Genomic DNA, 20996 nt, shown 5'->3' on the forward strand with positions numbered 1-20996 from the left:
AATATGTATTGTACATAAAAACACTTTTAGTTTTATGATTCTCATTATTTTCAATTTTTTACTTTTGTAGATTGAAGATGCAAAAACTATGTATCAAATTAATTGCAAAAATGCATTTCAATTGGAACATTGTTGGAGAATTTTGAGGAATGAAGCTAAGTGGTTGATTCTAAGAGATAGTTTGAAGGCCCGCACAAGACAACCAACCACACGACCAGCCACACAACCAGCCACACAATCTTGTCATACCTTTGCAAGCTCAATAAATGTAGATGAAGATAATGATGAGATGAACTCTGGCAAAACATTGGAGAGACCCATAGGCAAGAAGGCCGAAAAGGAGAAATTAAAGAAAAGAAAGAATTGTGATGACATGGTCCCAACACTTTCCTCCCAATTGGACGAAATCAAGGAAGAAAAGAGAAGAATGCATGAGGAGAAAAAGGAAAGTATGCGCATTGCATTAGAAGAACGAAGAGAGGCAATGCGCATTGCATCCGAAGAACGAAGAGAGTTGATTCGTATCAAGGAAGAGAAGAATGAAGTAGAAAAGAGGAAAATGGAATATGAACTTATGATGAAAGATACAAGAACCATGGATCCTGAGCAAAAAGAATATATTTGTCTACATCGTTTGGAAATCTTGGAGAGGTTAAGGTCTAAATATACATCATAATGGAATATTATTATTGACAATATCTAATCAAGTAATTTTTTGTATAGTGCAAAAATACTAGCACATAGTTGACATAGATGATTTGATGTTAGACATCTCTAATCATGTTAGATATATTTTTGTAGTCTTCACTTGTGCAAGGAAATAGATGCAATGTTGTAAATTTCGTATTGTGCACGAACAATAGCACTTGATTATTCAATTTAATTTGTGATTCTGTTTTTGTCATTCTGTTTTGGGTGAAGCAATGTCTTTGTTGAAGGTGGTTGTACTTGCTGATTTTATTGGTTGTAAATGTTATTTGAATGTAAATATGCTATTTTATTGGTTGCTGATTTTATTAGTTGTATATGCTATTTTTTTGCACTTTCTCAACAGGTGGTTGTACTTGCATTGTGTCATTTTCTACATAATGTTATTTTTCTGCATAGTGTTATTTTTCTGCATAATGTTATTTTCTGCATAGTGTTATTTTTCTGCAGTGTTATTTTTCTACATACTGCTATTTTTCTGCATTGTGTTATTTTTGTGCATAATGTTATTTTTGTGCATAATTTTTTTCTGCATAGTGTTATTTTTCTGCAAAATGTTATTTTTCTGCATTGTGTTATTTTTCTGCAGTGTCATTTTTCTGCATAGTGTTATTTTTCTGCACTTTCTCAACAGGTGGCTGTACTTGCATAGTGTTATTTTTCTGCATAATTATTTTTCTGCACTTTCTCAACAGGTGACTGTACTTGCATTGTGTTATTTTTCTGCATAATGTTATTTTTCTGCATAGTGTTATTTTTCTGCATAGTGTTATTGTACGGCACCAAGGTCCCAAGACCCAAATGGCCCTGGGCTCAGGCCCAATGACACGGCCCCATCACTCTAAACTCTGCTTGAAACTACCTTCAAGAAGTACGAGTTTTGAGCCTCGGCCCCTAAACTATGCTCAGCATAAATTCCTCGAACAATCAATGAAACCTTGTCCGGACATACCATAGGATGCTCGGTAGTTCGGGGAACATCACTACTGAGCATATTCACCTGAATTGGAACCAAGTTCCAAAACCATAATCGCTGCATTCCACTCTCACCTAAACATCCACTTATAACAGATAATATTGGACCTTCAATTGCACTAACAATGGTAGTAATCATGATCTCCCCACTAACTTAAAGCTATAAATAGGAGAAGTTAGGGAAGAAGAAGGGGTTCAGAAAAAAGAGAGAAAAAACAGTCATTGAGGAAGGGAGGAGGGATATTACTTTGAGTTTCTATGCCGAGAACAACCCAAAGTAGGAAATCCTAAAACCCACTTTATAAATAAGTTGTGAGCCCAAGTGTGGTTAAGCCCAATAGTCTCATTTCAGGCGCGCACAATTGGCGCCCACCGTGGGGCTCTCCTACGAAACTGTGGTTCAATTGAGACTCAAATAAGGGAAATGTCTGAGGGGCATTTGGGAGGGCGCACCCAGAGCGGTTCGATAGGATCTTCTCGGGGATCCACGTGGCGGGAAAGAAGATAGAAAGGGTGCGAGGATAGGGAGCGTCTGCGAGGAGAGGAAAAGTCTGGCCTGGGAGAAGGATCGGACCAGACCCACCGAACGATGTCGGGTGTCTCGGGACACGAGCAGTATGATGATAGAGACTGAGAGCTAGAGCGGTTGCGCAGACTGGTAATGGATCTAGAGCTGGAAGCAAGGGGTCGACGCCAAGAAAGGGGCTGAAGCCACCGATAAAGGAGAAATGATAGCACGGGAAATCGAGGCGAAGAGGGCTCTAGCCAATCCGGTACCCAACGATTCCAAAATCGATCACCCTCTCGAGAATCACGTCAGCGCAGGAATCACTCACACTCCCGAGAGACACGTCATCGCCAGAACCATTCACGTTTGCATGGATACGACGACCGAGGATCAGATTCGCCAGAGGAACGGCGACCCCACAATGCTACCATGGACGCCATGAGCCGAGCCTTACGAAGGGCTACTTGGTCACCATTCTCCAATGAAATTGAACGGGCCCCTATGCTGAGTCGATTTACACGACCGCCATTCAATTCCTATGATGGGAAGATGGATCCTGTGGAGCATGTCAGTCATTATATCCACATGATGTCCTTGCATGCACACAATGATGCGTTGATGTGTAAAGTATTCCCCTCTAGTCTCGGCTCCATGGCCTTGAGATGGTTCAATGGGTTACAAAAAGGCTCTGTTCGTAGCTTTGCCGAGCTGATCCAATAGTTCGGCAATAGATTCGTGACATGCAGCCGAGTGCTGCAGCCGGTGGATGCGCTACTTTCCATAAAGATGAGGGTCAGTGAAACCCTTCGGAGTTACACTAGCCGGTACTGGGAACTCTACAACGAGATTAGTGGAGGAAATAAGAAGATAGCGGTAAGCACCTTGAGGATGGGGCTCCCCGAGGATTCTGAACTACGGGGGTCGTTAACGAAAAGACCTCCCGAGGATATGAGGCAACTTATGAGATGCATTGAGGAGTATAAACGCCTAGAAGATGAACGGCTGCAAAATAAGGGGAAAGCCCCGTTACTCGGGAGATCTCGGCAGGGCATTATTCCGGCAAGACCGAAAAAAGATTTCAGGATGCAGGAACCAGAGGCGCAAATTGAAGGAGTTAATGTGGCGTTCAAAGAGCCTGTGCACAAAATTCTAGATCGGATTAAGAACGAATCGTTCTTCAGGTGGCCGAACAAAATGGGGGGTAACCCATCTCGGAGGAATCAAAACTTGTACTGCACATACCATAGGGATAAAGGGCACACCACCAAGCAGTGTCGGGTACTAAAAGATCATCTTGGGCAGCTAGTAAAAGCAGGGTATCTGAAAGAGTTTGTAGTGGACTCCGCAGACCGGGAGGCCGGCCAGGGTGTTCAGCAGAAAAGGAATCCCCTCCCACCACCGCTAGGAGTGATCGAAGTCATCCACACTGCCCCGAGAGGTACTGTAGTAGCTAAGGGAGTACTGACAGTGGCCTGCACGGAGGGAGAATCACCCGAGAAGAGGATGAAAGTTGGTCGGCTGACCATCTCTTTTGGCGAGGAAGACTTGGAGGGGACAATCCAACCTCATGATGATGCGTTGGTAGTAACAGCTCGGATAAGCGGGTTCTTGGTGAAAAGAGTGATGATAAACCAAGGAAGCGGAGCTGATGTAATGTACTCGGATCTGTTCGAAGGGCTCGGATTAAAGAGTCAGGATTTGGCGAAGTATGATACGCCGCTGGTCTCGTTTGACGAAAGAGTCGTGATTCCCGAAGGACAAATTTCTCTCTCGGTGGACATGGAAGGTAAGGAAGTAATAGTGACCTTCATAGTATTCCGATCATTCTCACCGTACACTGCAATCTTGGGAAGGCCGTGGATTCACACAATGAAGGCCGTTCCGTCCACCCTGCACATGAAAGTGAAATTTCCCACTGAGTATGGAGTCGCCGTGGTACAAGGGAACCAATGAGTGGCTAGGTAGTGTCTTGTCGCCGCGGTCAGGTAGAAGAGCGAACAGATCGGACAAGCGGAGGCCACCGAGAAAGAAACTTTATAGCAATTACAGAAGCCTCGAGGGGAAACAGGGGCGGATGTTGCCAAGGAGTTTTTGAAGGTTAGAATTTTTCCAGACACTGACAGGTATTTCCAGATAGGCACAAGCATGAATGACCGAGAAAAGGTAGAGATGTTGTTGTTCCTTTTGCAGAATGTGGATGTTTTTGCCTGGAGTCCGTATGAAGTGCCCGGCGTAGATCCCAAGTTCATTGTCCACAAGCTTAACGTGGACCCATCATTCCCCCCGAAAAAGCAAAAAACCGAGAAGAGCATCGAAGGAGCATGTTGACGCGGTAAACTTGAAAGTCTAGAGGTTGAAAGAGGCAGGAGTGATAAGAGAAATATTCTTCCCGAAATGGTTAGCGAATACAGTGGTAGTAAAGAAAAAGAACGGTAAATGGAAAGTTTGTGTGGATTTCACAGACTTAAATCGGGCATGTCCCAAAGATCCGCTTCCAATGCCCAAGATTGACCAATTAGTAGATGCCACATATGGGCACCCGAGGATGAGCTTCTTGGATGCTTTCCAAGGGTACCACCAGATTGCCTTGGCGCCCGAGGACGGAGAAAAGACAGCATTTATCTCCTCGAGTGCAAACTATCACTACGAAGTCATGCCGTTTGGATTGAAGAACGCTGGAGCCACATACCAGCGGATGATGACAAGAATATTCCGAGAGAAAATTGGGTGCACAGTGGAAGTATACATTGACGACATGGTGGTAAAGAGCAGAAAGGAGTCGCAACATATAGAAGACCTCCGGGGAGTATTTAAGATACTCCGGCAGCATAAGTTGCGCCTGAACGCCGAGAAGTGTACTTTCGATGTGGGGGCTGGCAAGTTCTTGGGTTATCTAATTTCTACTCGGGGGATAGAGGCCAATCCCGACCAGATAGAGGTCGTGAATCGCCTCAGACCGCCGGCCAATCCCAAGGAAGTACAAGTGCTAACCGGGATGTTAGCCACCCTAAACCGATTCATCTCCAAATTTGTTAATCGCTGCAGACCGTTTTATCAACTTCTGAAGAAGTGGAAGGGGTTTCAATGGGACGAGGAATGTGACAAGGCTTTTCGAGAACTGAAGGAATACTTGGCAAAAGCGCCCATGTTAACGGCCCCGGAGTCCGGGGAGGATTTGTTTATGTACCTCTCGGTGACCGACCATGCCGTAAGTGCTGTGTTACTAAGAGACCAAGGAGTGCAGCAGCCAGTGTATTACATAAGCAAAACCTTAGTAGATACCGAGACGAGATACCTGCCCTTAGAGAAGTTAGTGTTGGCAGTGGTGCACGCCACGAGGAAGTTGCTGCATTACTTTCAGGCTCATACGGTATTCGTCCTCACCGAGTATCCCCTGCAGTCGTTGTTAAAAAGATCGGACTTCACGGGCCGAATAGCCAAGTGGGGAACTCGGTGAAGGGACAGGTTCTTGCTGATTTCATTGCAGAATTTACCCCTAAGAACGACGGGAAGATAATCTGTAATGCAGAAAGTCATCCATGGAAGGTGTTTGTAGACGGCGCTTCGAATGCTATGGGGGCCGGAGCTGGTATTGTCATAATCACCCCGGAGGGCATACGACTAGAACACTCCTTCAGATTAGGATTCAAAGCCTCAAACAACGAAGCCGAATACGAGGCCTTTCTAGCCGGATTGAGGGCCGTATTACATCTGGGCGCGAAAGATGTTGAGATTTATTCAGACTCTCGGCTGGTCGTTTATCAAATCATAGGAAGCTTTGAAGCTCAGGACTCTCAGATGAAAGCCTATCTGAGTACAGCTAAGCAAATCATTAGCCAGTTCGGGACAGTGAAGGTGGCCCAGGTAGGTCGGGCACAAAACAGACATACCGACTCACTGGCCACGTTGGCTTCATCTGCTACCAAGGATACTCCTCGGCTCATCAAAATAGAGCTTATAAGGGAGCCAAGTATCGATGTGAAAAATGATTATGACCCGGCCAGGGTTGAGGTGGCCATGGTGTCAGTGGCCAATCCATGCTGGATGAACCCGATCATAGATTTCTTAGCCGAGGATAAAGTTCCGGACGATGAAAAGGAGGCTAAAAAGATTCAACGGGTGGCTCCCCGATACTGGCTGTCGGCAGATCACAAATTGTACCGGAGGTCTTTCGCAGGCCCTTACCTTTTATGCCTACATCCCGAGAAAGTAAACGAACTTTTGACCGAGCTACATGACGGAGTGTGTGGTGGCCATGTTGGGGGGCGGTCTTTAGCACACAGGGTGATGACCCAGGGGTTTTGGTGGCCACAAATGCAGAAGGATGTCGCGGAATATGTCCGGAGGTGTGAACAATGCCAAAAACACGCTCCTCTAATCCACCAGCCAGCAGGTCATCTAAACCCCGTCAGCAGCCCATGGCCGTTTGCACAATGGGGGCTAGACATCCTCGGCCCTTTTCCCCGAGCAACAGGTAACCGCCGGTTTGTATTGGTGGCAGTTGATTATTTCACAAAGTGGACGGAAGCCAAGGCCTTGGCCAACATCCGCGATATCAACGTGAAAAATTTTGTATGGAAAAACATAGTCACAAGGTTTGGGGTGCCGAACTCACTGGTATCAGACAATGGGCTACAGTTCGATAGCAAAGTTTTCCGGGCCTTCTGCAGCGATCTCGGCATTAAGAACAAGTATTCAACTCCGGCATACCCTCAAAGCAATGGCCAAGTTGAGGCAGTGAACAAGACGATTTTGAACGGGTTGAAGAGGAGGTTGGACGGGGCAAAGGGAAGGTGGGTTGAAGAGCTACCTAACATTTTTTGGGCTTACCGTACGACTCCCAGAAGATCCATGGGTGAGACCCCTTTCTCTTTGACATATGGAGCGGAGGCCGTGATACCAATCGAGGTGAGCTTGTGCAGTGCACGGGTCGCAGGATTTGACCCCGTCCAGAACGCCGACCTGATGATGGAGCGCTTGGACTGGTTAGAAGAATGCCGGGAGGCAGCAACCATACAGCTCGCGAAGTATCAGCAGAAACTTGCCCAAAGATACAACCAAGATGTAAAGGGTAGGGAATTCAACGCCGGGGAATTGGTGCTAAGGAAGGTTGTGGGAAACATGCGAGACGTAGCTGCAGGGAAGCTTGCTCAAATGTGGGAAGGACCGTACAGAATTACCGCCATTGCCGACATGGGGGCTTACTACCTGGAAGACCTTGACGAGAGGCCGCTCCCCCGGCCATGGAATGCCCACAACCTAAAGAAGTTTTACCCGTGACCATCCATACACTGAAGTGTAAGTCGAAACTTTGTACTTTTCTAAAGTCAAGTTAATGATGAAGTTACTTGTCTACGCTGTTTTCGATTCCGTCATTGCACTTTAAGAAAATTGCATGTTTTGTAGAAAAAGAAAAAAAAAAACTCTAAGGACAGAAGCCTCATCCTCGATTCGATCAAAATCACCGAGCAGGTGGGAAAAAAAAAAAAAAAGTTCTCTAAGGACAGAAGCCTCATCTTCGGTTCGATCAAAATCGCCGAGCAGGTGGAAACCTTATCGTTAAAAAAAAAAAAAAAAAAAAAAAAAAAAAAAAAAAAACTCTAAGGACAGAAGCCTCATCCTCGGTTCGATCAAAATCGCCGAGCAGGTGGAAACCTTATCGTTACAAAAAAAAAAACTCTAAGGACAGAAGCCTCATCCTCGGTTCGATCAAAATCGAGCAGGTGGAAACCTTATCGTTACAAAAAGAAAAAAACTCTAAGGACAGAAGCCTCATCCTCGATTCGATCAAAATCGCCGAGTAGGTGGAAACCTTATCGTTACAAAAAAAAAAAAAAAAAAAAAAAAAAAAAAAAAAACACTCTAAGGACAGAAGCCCCGTCCTCGGTTCGATCAAAATCGCTGAGCAGGTGGAACCCTTAACACCCTTACAAACACTAACTGCAATTTCATTCTCGGATCATCCAAAATCGCCAAGCAAGGGAGAACCGTGCAACAGGTTTTGAGGCATCATGCCATTTATGGTCAGGGAAACTAACTCTCGTTGTATGAACGCGATATATTAAGGCATGATTTAACCCACCGAGCAGGCAGCTCCCGACCCAACTTACTACAGAAGAAATAACCACAAAAATAGATAAAGAAAGGCAGCACAGAGGGTCAAAATGAAACACTCGCAGACATAATCTAAGCAAACACGCAATGAATAGAACGTCATTCAAAAAGTTAAAAGCTAAATTAATGTCTCATCGCCAAAACTCGGTAATCGTTTACGGGTCATCCTCGCGAAATAAGGAAATTGTTCAGTCACCACAACCCAGTGACATAGGCAAATATACCAATAATAAAATAAAGTAAAAAATGCTGTAAAAATAAGTAAAAGCATGAAAAGAGCTAGACAGCAAGTAACTTAATCAGGTGGAGGGCCTGGTTGGATCTGTCACTTCGTGCTGCCGCTGGTCGATCACGGGAAAATGCAGGTCCTCACCGAGTAGGTCTTGTACAGTCGGGATGTTGGTTGCTTCCATCTCATCTGGCACTGCATGAGCATCAATCTGTTCCACCAGCTCCCTCATGCTTGCTATTTCTTTCTTCTTAGTGGGCACTGTTGGGTCCTGCACGGCAGTAACGAGGCTCAGAAAGGGAATCTGGCCGGGGTCTCTCAGGGGGGAATCCTCGGGAACGCCTAGAGCTTGCAGGGCGGCAAACCACCCAGCCTCAAAACCCAACCTTCGAGCTTGGGCCACCACTAGTTCCGCAGATTTCTCGGCATCGGCAAACCCCTCGTTGTACCATTTTTGCTCACAGGCCTCCCCCAGAGCTGCCCTCAGGTCGGTGAGTTCCTCGGCTTGGGAGGTGTTTAGGCTAATCGCTTCAGCTAGCTTCACGTCTGTTTCGTTCTGCTTAGCCAAGAGCTCTGAGCATCTCTTCTCCGCCAACACTCTATTCTTCTCCGCGGCAGCAGCCTTCTTCTCGGCAGATTTAGCTACCTTCAGTTTTTCCTTCGCTGTTTTGGCAGCTGACTCCCGCGCCCTCTTCTCACGATCGACCTCCTCGGCAAGATCCTTTGCACGGCCAGCCAGTATGTGAGCCAGTTGAGCAGCCTGACAAACACAGAAGTTAGTACGGAAACGAAAAGAAATGTATGGAAAGTAATAGATGAACAAGGAGTTACTGCAATAGTATGCCACTCTAATCGGCGCCCCACGGACTCCTCTAACCCGTCCTCAAAAGCATGCACGTCGTCAGGAAGAAGAAGACCCTCGGCCAGGGTCTAAGCAATGCGACCACCCTCGCCTTTCTCCCACATCCGCACACAGGCGGTTGAAGGCAGAGGCTTGCCGTTCAGCAAAAACTTAGGCTTCCACGCTGGTGCGGCTCGGGAGGAGGACGCAACGCCCGGCCCGACCTGGGTTTGCGGCTAGTGAATGACGATACCTCCTGTTGGCCGGGGAGGAGTCTGGACGGCAGCGTCTCACGGACCCGTAGACGGTCGATCAGTAACCCTCTATTTTTTCCGAGCTCGTCCAGCTTGAGAAGAGGATGGAGGGGGAGGCACCTGGCTTCGACCCTGAGAAGGTGGGGGTTGGGTGGGCTACCGTGCACCGAGCACGAAACGATCAATGGTCATGACCCTCCTAGCCACCATGTCTTCGCCAAGATGGGTATCTGTAGCCGACAAGTTAGTTGCTTCAAGTGCAGGATGCTCGACCTCCGCAACAGGGTTCTCGAGCTAAGCTTGCTCTTGAACAAGGGCCTCTTCTTGAATGGCCTCATGAGCTAACTCTCAAAGACGCCGAGACATGCGCTCCGCAAACTCATCCCGCAAAGGAGCTAACTCGTCCGAGCAGGTGTAGCGCTTTCCGAACTCCCTCGCCTCCTCGGTCGTAAGCTTCGGAGGCAGAAAATTCACGTACCGAACGTCGATGTACGACAGAAGTGGATTGTCAACCAATAGCGCCTGTTTAAAGGACTGCCAGGTGGAATAAACGGGCTCTACTCCAAGGATCAGGTGCGAGGCTCGGAGCTGTCCGTCCTAGTGCACGAATACCTCAAAACGGAGGATAAAGTTTAAGTCTTTTACATGGACTGTTCTGATGTCCGGAACGAACACTTTGTCGTCTACAAAATAACAAATGTTATATCAATATCCGATAACGAAAATCTACGTCAATAAAGAAGAAATAAAAGGAAAAAGGGGGGGGGGGGAACGGTTAGGTCAAGAGATTGGTATGAACCCACTTCAGGCCGTGAAAGAGGGCAGGGGACCTCCCCGGCAAACCAGTTGCCACGCACCCGAACAAACTCCCCGGCCGAGTTCCTATTCGAATTAGGTAGGCATGATATCAGTCGTACCCGATTATCTCTAGTTTTTAGGTAAAAGTTGGAAGCTTTGTTCGCACAGAGACTATACATGTGGTTAATATCATGGTAATCTAACTGTAAATCAAAGGTGTGGTTCAACCTACTAACGCAGCTAACTACCTGGTAAAAGTTGGGGGTAAGCTGGTCGGGACACAGCTCGTAGTACCTAAGTGTGTTTATCAAAAGGGGATCCACGGGGAACCTAACCCCACCCTCTAGAATTGCCATTAAAGGAAAAAAGGTTGTACCATGCCCTCGGTGGAGAGCGATTTCACTCTCGTGGTAGTAAGCCACTTCCACGTCATCGGGGACATTAAACTTTTGCCTAAAGGTGGCCAAGGCAGCCAGGGTCTCCAGGAGATAAGAGTAACCCATCTTTGAAACTTAATACTATGAAAGGGAACTCGAAGAAATAAGCTGAAGGAATAGGAAAGGGAAGAGAACTTACTTTGGGTTCTAACGAAGAAAGGAACTCTGGGCTGGTGAGTAAGCGCATAAAGAAGTGGTCGGCAGAGAGTATGCTCAAGAGATCAGAGGTGGAAAAAGTGAAAGAATGTTCTGAAGAGAGCTATTTATAGGAGCAGAAGAGGGCATGGGAACGTTTAATCAAGCAATAAATGGGCACGATTCATGAAAGACCCTACGAATGCCAAAGATAACAGACATGTGCACCGCTTCGGTTTGCGAACCGTCAGGCAATAATAAAAACTGAACCTGGCCCCCCGAAATAGCGCATCTTTTGAGGAGAGCATTAATGAGAAGCCATAACCGCATGAGTCCCTGGCCGTAGGACTTTCGAAACCAAAAGGCTCGGTTGGCTCCTTGATTCTTCCCGGCAGCCGAGTATGAATCAAGGGGGGGCTAATGTAAGGCACCGAGGTCCCAAGACCCAGATGGGCCTTAGGCTTAGGCCCAATGACATGGCCCCATCACTCTAAGCTCTGCTTGAAACTACCTTCAAGAAATACGAGTTTTGAGCCTCGGCCCCTAAACTATGCTCGGCATAAATTCCCCGAACAAACCTTATCCGGACGTACCATAGGATGCTCGGTAGTTCAGGGAACATCACTACCGAGGATATTCACCTGAATTGGAACCAAGTTCCAAAGCCATAATCGCTGCATTCCACTCTCACCTAAACATCCACTTATAACAGATAATAATTGACCTTCAATTGCACTAACAATGGCAGTAATCATGATCTCCCTACTAACTTAAAGCTATAAATAGGAGAAGTTGGGGAAGAAGAAGGGATTCAGAAAAAAGGGAGAAAAAACAGTCATTGAGGAAGGGAGGAGGGATATTACTTTGAGTTTTTGTGCCAAGAACGACCCAAAGTAGGAAATCCTAAAGCCCACTTTATAAATAAGTTGTGAGCTCAAGTGAGGTTAAGCCCAACAATCTCATTTCAGGCGCGCACAGTTATTTTTCTGCACTTTCTCAACAAGTGGTTGTACTTGCATAGTGTTATTTTTCTGCATAATTATTTTTCTGCATAATGTTATTTTTCTGCACTTTCTCAACAGGTGGCTGTACTTGCATTGTGTTATTTTTCTGCACTTTCTCAACAGGTGGCTGTACTTGTATAGTGTTATTTTTCTGCATAATGTTATTTTTCTGAATTCTGCAGACATGATTTTCTACATAGTTCTACATTATTTTTCTGCTGTTAGCAAGGGGTTAAATACCCCCGTTTGAGATAAACAAAGAAAAATTATTGTTCTGTATAGTTCTACATTATTGTTCTGCTGCGTTTTAAATTATTGAATAACTATAAATTATGAATGGACTTTTAGCAAATGAATTATTAGGTATAGAATGTCAATGTATGGTAGAAAAGGTATTTGCTTTAGGCTACATATACTAATTTACTAAGCATATAAGCTTTGTTGAATAGCTGCAGTTGTGTTAAAAATGACCAATGATCAAGATAGTATCTAGTGTAAGTTTACAACTAAACTTGAGTTGACAAACTTACCTAAGGGTTTGTCAACTTATATACGCCTTTTTGTTGTCTCAATTTTTTGGAAACTTAGTAATATTAAACTTAGAAAATTTCAAATTCCAACGAAGGTTCACATTAAATAAAAGTAGTAATGCTTAGAAATTTAGAATTACAAATTCCTACGACTGGCCTTGCAGTTGCCATAGATGCTCCACGAGATCTGCTTGAAGTTGAGAATGAATTCCTCTATCTCTAATGGAATTATGACATTCAATGAACTGCATAAGGTTACAAGTGGGATTATGTGACACCAATTCGGGTCCATTATCGTTGATTTGATCATAATTAAAGTCATTTGCTCCAAGGTAAGTATGTCGCTCATCTTCAACGATCATATTATGCAATATTATACATGCCATCATAATGTCCTTAAGCGTTTCAAGGTGGAAAAAACGTGCAGGCCCACGCACAATTGCAAATCGCGCTTGAAGTACTCCAAATGCACGTTCGACATCCTTCCTGACCACCTCTTGTGCGGAAGCAAAATGTTGTCTTTTACGGTCTTGTGGTGCTGGAACTGTTTTGACAAATGTTGCCCATGATGGACATATACCATCTACAAGAGAGTACCCCATTGAATTGTTATAACCATTTATCGAGTAATTAACCGGAGGAGCATGCCCTTCAGCAAGCTCAGAAAATACAGAAGACCGCTCTAGGACATTGATGTCATTGTGAGACCCCGGTAACCCAAAAAATGCATGCCATATCCAAAGGTCATACGACGCCACGATTTCCAAAATTATCATTGAATCACGTGTATGACCAATATATTGACCTTTCCACTTACTTGGACAATTCTTCCATTTCCAATGCATGCAGTCGATGCTCCCTAGCATTCCTGGAAATCCACGATGTTGGCCAACCGCTAACAACCTTGCAATGTCATTGTTGTTTGGTGACCTCAAGTACTCTTCAGAAAAGATTGAAACTACCGCTTTAACAAATTTTTTTAAGCTTTTTGTTGCAGTGGTTTTTCCAATCCTTCTGTATTCATCCATGAAATCAGCCGACACTCCATAAGCAAGCATTCTGATTGCAGCAATCATTCTGATTGCAGCAATCATTCTGATTGCAGCAATCATCTTTTGAAGGGAAGACAACCCAAGTGTGTTAGCCGCATTTCTTTTTTGAACAAAGTATGGTTCAGTAGCTTCAACTCTTGAATGGATACGTAGAAAAAGAGAACGACTCATTCGAAACCTCCTTCAAAATACATTAGGAGGATACACTGGTGTTTCAGCAAAATAATCATGGAAAAGCCTATCATGACCTTGCAAAGGATTACGCTAGATAAACCTGCGAGGTTGAACCGAACGACGACATGATGTTGATGCTCCTTCATTCTTTAATTCTTCTATGGCAATAGCTAGAGTAAGTTCCATCTCATCATCATCAGAAGATGAGTCAAACGGAGGCTCATCATTTGGAAAAATAAAATCAATGTCATAATGGAAATCCATTAAGAGATAACAAAAACCGAATGGAATAGATAATTTTGTAGAAGTGGGTGGAAATTAGAGAGAAAATGGTCATATTTATAGAGCAAGAATGTGACTTGAGTTTGAATTTCAAAAATTTGACCTTTAGGTTTGAATTTACCATTGGTTTAAAGTTAAAAAATATGACCTTTAGGTTTGAATTTACCATTGGATTTAAAGTTAAAAAAAAATATGACCTTTAGGTTTGAATTTATCATTGGGTTTAAAGTTTAAAAAAAAAAAAATGATCTTTAGGTTTGAATTTACCATTGGTTTTAAAGTTAAAAAAATATATATGACATTTAGGTTTGAATTTACCATTGGGTTTAAAGTTAAAAAATATGACCTTTAGGTTTGAATTTACCATTGGGTTTAAAGTTAAAAAAAATATGACCTTTAGGTTTGAATTTACCATTAGATTTAAAGTTAAAAAAAATATGACCTTTAGGTTTGAATTTATCATTGGGTTTAAAGTTAAAAAAAATATGATCTTTAGGTTTGAATTTACCATTGGGTTTAAAGTTAAAAAAATATATATATGACTGTAAGGACACGATTCGGGGCGGACCGTAACAGTGTTGGGTTCGCACGTAAAAAGGCCCAAACAACATCATTTGTAGAGCGTGGGTTTGAAAGGTTAGGTCTTGGTCGACAAACGGTGGGTTTTATGTGATATGCATACATGGTTAGGTTGTCTTCGCCTCAGGAGTCTTTCTCCTGGAGGCGGGTTGGGAGGCTCTGGTTTTTGGCCCTTTTTCCCAGCCCCTGTTCTAGATTACTCCTTTTTCCTTTTATACTGGCCTGCGTTCACTGTCCTTCATCCACGTATAGGGTCAACCTTTCCAAGGCTGATACTTGTCCCATCAGCCCATACCCAAAGTCGTTGGGGGTGGTTGTAAAAGCTGAAGAATACGGCTCTGTCAGGTGCAGAGTATTGAATGGCAGTAAGGACAACTTTCCCTGGATATTTTTAGATTTTCTTTCAAACTTAGTCCTATACCGTTTTTGCCCCTCTTTCCGGTGGGACTTTGGGTCTGCCGAGAACTGAACTGTCCTCGGCTGTACCCCATGGCCATCTTATGCTTTATATTATCGAGCTTGGGCCATAGCCCTCCTCGGCTTGGGCCTTTGGACTCCCCACGGGTAAATGGGCCTGGCCCATAAATTATTTGGGCCCCACAATAGCCCCTCAAAACCCTGTTGTCCAACCTCCTGGTTGGAAAGGGGGATTTTGGTAATATCGAGCCTTTATTATGGCTCATTCAATTCGACCTTTTACTAATGCTGGCGGTTCTCCATCTGCCCAGGAAATGTACCGGTCTACGAGACATTCTTTTGATCTTACTCCTGACGCGTTTTCGCCGTTTGGTTATCCAAAACGCGCTTTTAATGACTTCTATTTACGAGACTATTTAAATTCGACGGTTTGTTTGATGAGGCGGGGAAGTGGAACGGATACGTCTTTGTTTATAGGTTCTTCTGGAAACCTGGACAAATTTAATACCTTCTGTTTCGCCCTTCCTATAAGAAGATGAGTAGGTGGCTATCACTCTCGTACAGAGACCCTTTTTATCCTTCTGAGATCTGAAATCCTTAGCCTCCCTTAGCGTTTACTTTACCTACTAGTTATACACTAAATCATAATACGTTCACCATAACAACGAGTAATGAAGGAACCATACCCCCCCCCCATAAACACCACATTCCAATAAAGCTCGTAATAGCTCGGTCAGGGCAGGGATGGCGAAGACTCAAAATCTATCTCACCTTCCTTTCAGCCAAAATCCGAAGCAGGAACTCGTCACGTCAGACTTTCGGCGTGACTGAGTCGAGGACACTCATCATCAGTACCAACCGCTCTCTCATGAGCATACCTAACATGGCACCAGTGTGTTAGGAGTCAGGACTGAGGCAGAGGCTAAGTGCCCCTGTTTCTTCCTCTCTTCGTTCACTGGTGCCTCCTTTTGCCTCTCTTTCTTCTTCTTTCCACCACCAGATCCATCCTGATGCTTTTCCTTCTCCCTCTTTTACTCCTTTTTCTTTCTTTTCATCTCTTCCCTCTTCTTCTCCTCCTTCTTTTCATTCATCTCCTCCATCTTCTTCATTCATCTCCTCTATCTTCTTCCGAAGAAGGTCCTTCTCTCGATATGGGCACTACTGAGACAGAGTTTGGAAGGACTTCGGAGACGAGTTTAAAAAAAGATCTGACTGTTTACTTAATGTATTTTTTTTTTTTTATTGTTTTGGCAATCTACTTTTTGTATAGGCTTGTCTAAGCCCCTCTTTGTACGTTGTAATACATCTTTATATTAATAAAAATTGTTATCACTTTACTTCACATGTTCTTTCTCTATATTTTTGAAATGATAGCGCAATGCATAGACATACAATCTTGTGAATTCTTTTTATTTTTAAACCGTGGCTGACGTCTAGGACCAAAGTCCCAGTTAATAAAAAGATCTCGCTCTGTGTTTATAAAAACAATCTGGCTTAATAATAATGAATTGAACAAGTGATACTTAGGGGTGAAACTCCCATTAGGCAGGAAAAGAAAGATCATTATGATGAGCTTACTGAGTCAGCCTGGCGCAATACCGCCGACCTTAGAGTTCAATACTTGGGGCTCTAATCCTTTATCAAAGAGAAAGGCGCTATTATGAATTTGCAAGTGCTGTTCGGCACAATAATATAGCATTTGAATCAATGACACCTAGGGCCAAAATGCTTGCTAAGAAAAAGATACCACCACAACTTTAATAGAGTTGTTTGGCACAATAATGCCGACCTGTGAAAAATGATACTTACCCCAAAACTAGCCGAGATGATAGCTCAATGCCCGATGCAGTGTAGGAAGTAACCATCCGAGGACATATCACCCGCAAAATGAACTGCCCCCCTATGCCACTGAATAGTGGGGTGTTTCACCATCTTCTTAACACTCCTATTGGCACTAACCTTTTACAGTATTTGAGCCGAGGATTGAGTAACTTAGAATTATTATTAAGTAGCCAACCTTACAAAATTCAATCTTTTCCTCATTTAAGTAGTTGGTTTCCCCATAGGCTTGAGTCCGAGGACCGTGCAATGCCTTGGTTCTGTCCAAAACTCAGTTTTCTCATCCAAGTAATTGGTTTCCCCATAGGCTTGAGTCCGAGGACCATGCAATGCCTTGGTTCTGTCCAAAACCCCATCCAAGTAGTTGGTTTCCCCATAGGCTTGAGTCCGAGGACCATGCAATGCCTTGGTTCTGTCCAAAACCTAGTTTTCTCATCCAAGTAGTTGGTTTCCCCATAGGCTTGAGTCCGAGGACCATGCAATGCCTTGGTTCTGTCCAAAACCCAGTTTTCTCATCCAAGTAGTTGGTTTCCCCATAGACTTGAGTCCGAGGACCATGCAATGCCTTGGTTCTGTCCAAAACCCAGTTTTGATAAGTAGTTGGGGGAATTATCCCCTCGGCTATGGCGTAGGATCTTGGTTTAAAGGGACCAGCCACTCGGCCAAGCCCCTGGAACCAATCGTGCTATTGACGCTACAAAGCGCAGCCCCTAGTGAAGAAACGTAGCCCCTGGTGGGACTTTACTCTAAAACACTATATCCGACTACTGAAAATGATGGGAAGGATGGTATCAACCCACCACCAGTGCCAAGACACAAACCTTCCCACAGACGGCGCTAATTGTAAGGACACGATTCGGGGCGGACCGTAACAGTGTTGGGTTCGCACGTAAAAAGGCCCAAACAACATCATTTGTAGAGCGTGGGTTTGAAAGGTTAGGTCTTGGTCGCCAAACGGTGGGTTTTACGTGATATGCATACATGGTTAGGTTGTCTTCGCCTTAGGAGTCTTTCTCCTGGAGGCGGGCTGGGAGGCTCTAGTTTTTGGCCCTTTTTCCCAGCCCCTGTTCTAGATTACTCATTTTTCCTTTTATACTGGCCTGCGTTCACTGTCCTTCGTCCACGTATAGGGTCAACCTTTCCAAGGCTGATACTTGTCCCATCAGCCCATACCCAAAGTCGTTGGGGGTGGTTGTAAAAGCTGAAGAATACGGCTCTGTCAGGTGCAGAGTATTGAATGGCAGTAAGGACAGCTTTCCCTGGATATTTTTAGATTTTCTTTCAAACTTAGTCCTATACCGTTTTTGCCCCTCTTTCTGGTAGGACTTTGGGTCTGCCGAGAACTGAACTATCCTCAGCTGTACCCCATGGCCATCTTGTGCTTTATATTATCGAGTTTGGGCCATAGCCCTCCTCGGCTTGGGCCTTTGGACTCCCCACAGGTAAATGGGCCTGGCCTATAAATTATTTGGGCCCCACAATGACATTTAGGTTTGAATTTACCATTGGGTTTAAAGTTAAAAAATATGACGTTTAGGTTTGAATTTATCATTGGGTTTAAAGTTAAAAAAAAAAAATATGATCTTTAGGTTTGAATTTACCATTGGGTTTAAAGTTTAAAAAAAAAAAATATGACATTTAGGTTTAAATTTACCATTGGGTTTAAAGTTAAAAAAAATATGACCTTTAGGTTTGAATTTACCATTGGGTTTAAAGTTAAAAAATATGACCTTTAGGTTTAAATTTACCATTGGATTTAAAGTTAAAAAAATATGACATTTATGTTTGAATTTACCATTGGGTTTAAAGTTAGGTTTGAATTTACCGTTTGAATTTCAAAATTATGACTGGTGGATATAACAATAAAAATTATGACCGTTGGGTCAAAAAAAAAAAAAAATATGACCGTTGATTGGAGACATCAATTCGACAGCATCAGTTCGGTCATCGATTCTAGCAATACGGTGGTCGGAGACATCGATTCGATGGCGGTCGTCGGAGACATCGATTCGGCGGCGGTCATCGGAGACACTATTACAACAATCGGCCAACCGGTGATGGTGGTACAATGGTCGGAGACACCAATTCGGTAGGCCATCAGACCTCCACCACAAGCGGCTCCATTGGTCGAGCCACCGGTGTTGGTAGTTTACTTAAAATATATGTTTAAATTAAAAAAGTATAATCATTAGGGAAAATAATAAAAAATTGATGAATAACGAATATTTTATTGAAAAGTCTTGTAAAATAGATAAACTGATGTGGGTGTTTTGTAAAAATGATAGTGTAAAATAAAAAAAAGTAAGTTTTTTGTGTAAAATAAATAGAATCTTTTCCACGAGCTGATGTGGTTGCTCTAAATCTAACAAAATTAAGAAGTGAACCTAAAAATTAACATCTGCTACTGTACCTAGGTTTTGCTAAGATACAAAATCTGGCAAAATTGAGATTTGGTGTCATTTTTCAGACTAAAAACGGGATCAAGAGAGCGTAAATCAAAATGAGAAGCCTTAAAGATCACGGGATGATGCCTAGCTTCAATTATTGGGATTTGTCGACTAGGCTAATAAATGAAAGGAACCGAGTATTATTATGCAGGGCCAACAACTGAACAGTTTGGGAACTATCAAGTTGACTCTGCAAGTCTTAATCACCTCCTGCTTTATCGTGATGCGATGTGTAAGCTCCGTAGGAAGTTGAAAGTGTCGTAAATGATATGACATTTATTATTGTCTTGGTGTAAAGGATTGAACCATTGAAAAAAACTATTATAAATAGGAAGTTGTGCCGTTTAAATATGGAGAATTCCTCACTGTATCCAGGACAGAGCTAGAAATTTTGATTTGGAGGGATCAAGTTGTGATGTTAATGTATTAGTTTAAGACAAGTCTCTATACACACATGTATATAAATTAATTTAATAAGAGAATTTATCATTTTTTAAATTTCAATGAATATATAAAAGTCATATATTTCTTCTATTAGACATGTATAAAAATTTATCATTTTCTACATAGTTTAATTTGTTAAACCTCTTAAATTATATGATTTTAATATAATTTCTCTTTCTTTTAAGAGCACCATTGAAATAACTCAAAATTTAGGAGGCCCAACTTCAATTTTTACATGCTATATTTTTTAAAATGTAAATAATATACATATTATAAATTAATTTTTTAAAATTTTGTGTGTGGCTCGGCCCCCCCACCTTTGTGTGTGGCTCCGCCACTGACTGTATCTTTGATCTTTTCGTTCTTTATTAGTTGTTGAGTTTTAGTTGAGCTTCACAAAGAGTCTATCAACTATTGCTATTGGGCTTAACCAGTTGTTTGAGTTGCAATAAAAGTTTTCTCATTCATAAAAAATAAAAATAAAAAAATCCTAATTATGTATGTGTTTGGATTCGAATTATAACTGCGTTTGCGTTTTCTAAATTCTTTTTTTTTTTTTTTTTTGGTTTCAGCTACATTTTTTGACCAAGTCAACCGTGAACAGTGCATGGGTGCACTGTTCACAGACCCACAAATTCCACTTTTTCATTAAAAATAGGTCCCACGATACTATTCACACATTTAAAAATTATTTTGCTACAGTGTTTTCAGTTTTAGTTTTCACTTTCAGTAAAAATAAGCTCAATCCAAACGGATCCTATGATTAAGGAAATTTGTTTTAGTGCTGCAGTAGAATTCACCTACCACTCCATTATATAATATGGGTAGTACCGTAGTATCTTGATAATTTAGCAGACGGATAGAGAGAGCTCAAAAAAAATAGAGTCCACAGTTTTGGTGACAATGAGTCCTAGTTCAATGCAATGGAGACACCACGTTATGGTCAGGGTGTTCCCAAAAACACCCTGACTTGAAAAAAAAAATTATATATAATAATTAAAATTTTTATTTGTTTACCCTTAAAAATAAATTAGGAACACCCTTAAATTAATATATATATATATATATATATATATGTTCTACTTTCAAGCAAAAAATAAAAAAAAAAAAAAACCAAAAAAAAAATTGAACTAAAATCTTAAAAAAAAAAAAAATGGTAACAAAGCAAACGGCAAGCCCACAGATTCTCAAAAAAAAAAAAAAAAAAAAAAAAAAAAAAAAAAACGGAC

General features: G+C 42.7%; 3 protein-coding genes across 3 annotated transcripts; 2 read left to right on the forward strand and 1 right to left on the reverse strand.

The window, feature by feature from the left end:
• The first annotated feature begins 2977 nt into the window (after window positions 1-2977).
• On the forward strand, window positions 2978-4144 carry LOC115956806. The gene has a single exon (XM_031075092.1). It carries the CDS (start codon window positions 2978-2980, stop codon window positions 4142-4144), a length of 1167 nt encoding a protein of 388 aa, XP_030930952.1.
• Window positions 4145-4844: 700 nt separating this feature from the next.
• Window positions 4845-7471, forward strand: LOC115956807. Its single transcript, XM_031075094.1, has 3 exons — window positions 4845-5374; window positions 5470-6665; window positions 6780-7471. Exons 1-3 carry the CDS (start codon window positions 4845-4847, stop codon window positions 7469-7471), a joined length of 2418 nt encoding a protein of 805 aa, XP_030930954.1.
• A 5208-nt stretch (window positions 7472-12679) lies between these two features.
• Window positions 12680-14023, reverse strand: LOC115956808. Its single transcript, XM_031075095.1, has 2 exons — window positions 13860-14023; window positions 12680-13766 (listed from the first exon to the last, which is right to left on the reverse strand). Exons 1-2 carry the CDS (start codon window positions 14021-14023, stop codon window positions 12680-12682), a joined length of 1251 nt encoding a protein of 416 aa, XP_030930955.1.
• Between the last annotated feature and the right edge of the window lie 6973 nt (window positions 14024-20996).

This window comes from Quercus lobata, chromosome 8 (assembly GCF_001633185.2).
Source record: "Quercus lobata isolate SW786 chromosome 8, ValleyOak3.0 Primary Assembly, whole genome shotgun sequence".
Lineage (NCBI taxonomy): Eukaryota > Viridiplantae > Streptophyta > Magnoliopsida > Fagales > Fagaceae > Quercus > Quercus lobata.

Excerpts from the sequence above, each read along its gene's own strand:
- LOC115956807 (XM_031075094.1), top strand. The coding sequence starts at position 4,845 with ATGCCGTTTGGATTGAAGAACGCTGGAGCCACATACCAGCGGATGATG. Across the intron at positions 5,375-5,469 it reads TCCGGGGAGGATTTGTTTAT|ATACCGAGACGAGATACCTG; the intron begins GTACCTCTCGGT and ends AAACCTTAGTAG. Across the intron at positions 6,666-6,779 it reads CCCTTTTCCCCGAGCAACAG|TCACAAGGTTTGGGGTGCCG; the intron begins GTAACCGCCGGT and ends GGAAAAACATAG.
- LOC115956806 (XM_031075092.1), top strand. The coding sequence starts at position 2,978 with ATGAGGGTCAGTGAAACCCTTCGGAGTTACACTAGCCGGTACTGGGAA.
- LOC115956808 (XM_031075095.1), bottom strand. The coding sequence starts at position 14,023 with ATGGATTTCCATTATGACATTGATTTTATTTTTCCAAATGATGAGCCT. Across the intron at positions 13,767-13,859 it reads CGTTCGGTTCAACCTCGCAG|GAGGTTTCGAATGAGTCGTT; the intron begins GTTTATCTAGCG and ends TGTATTTTGAAG.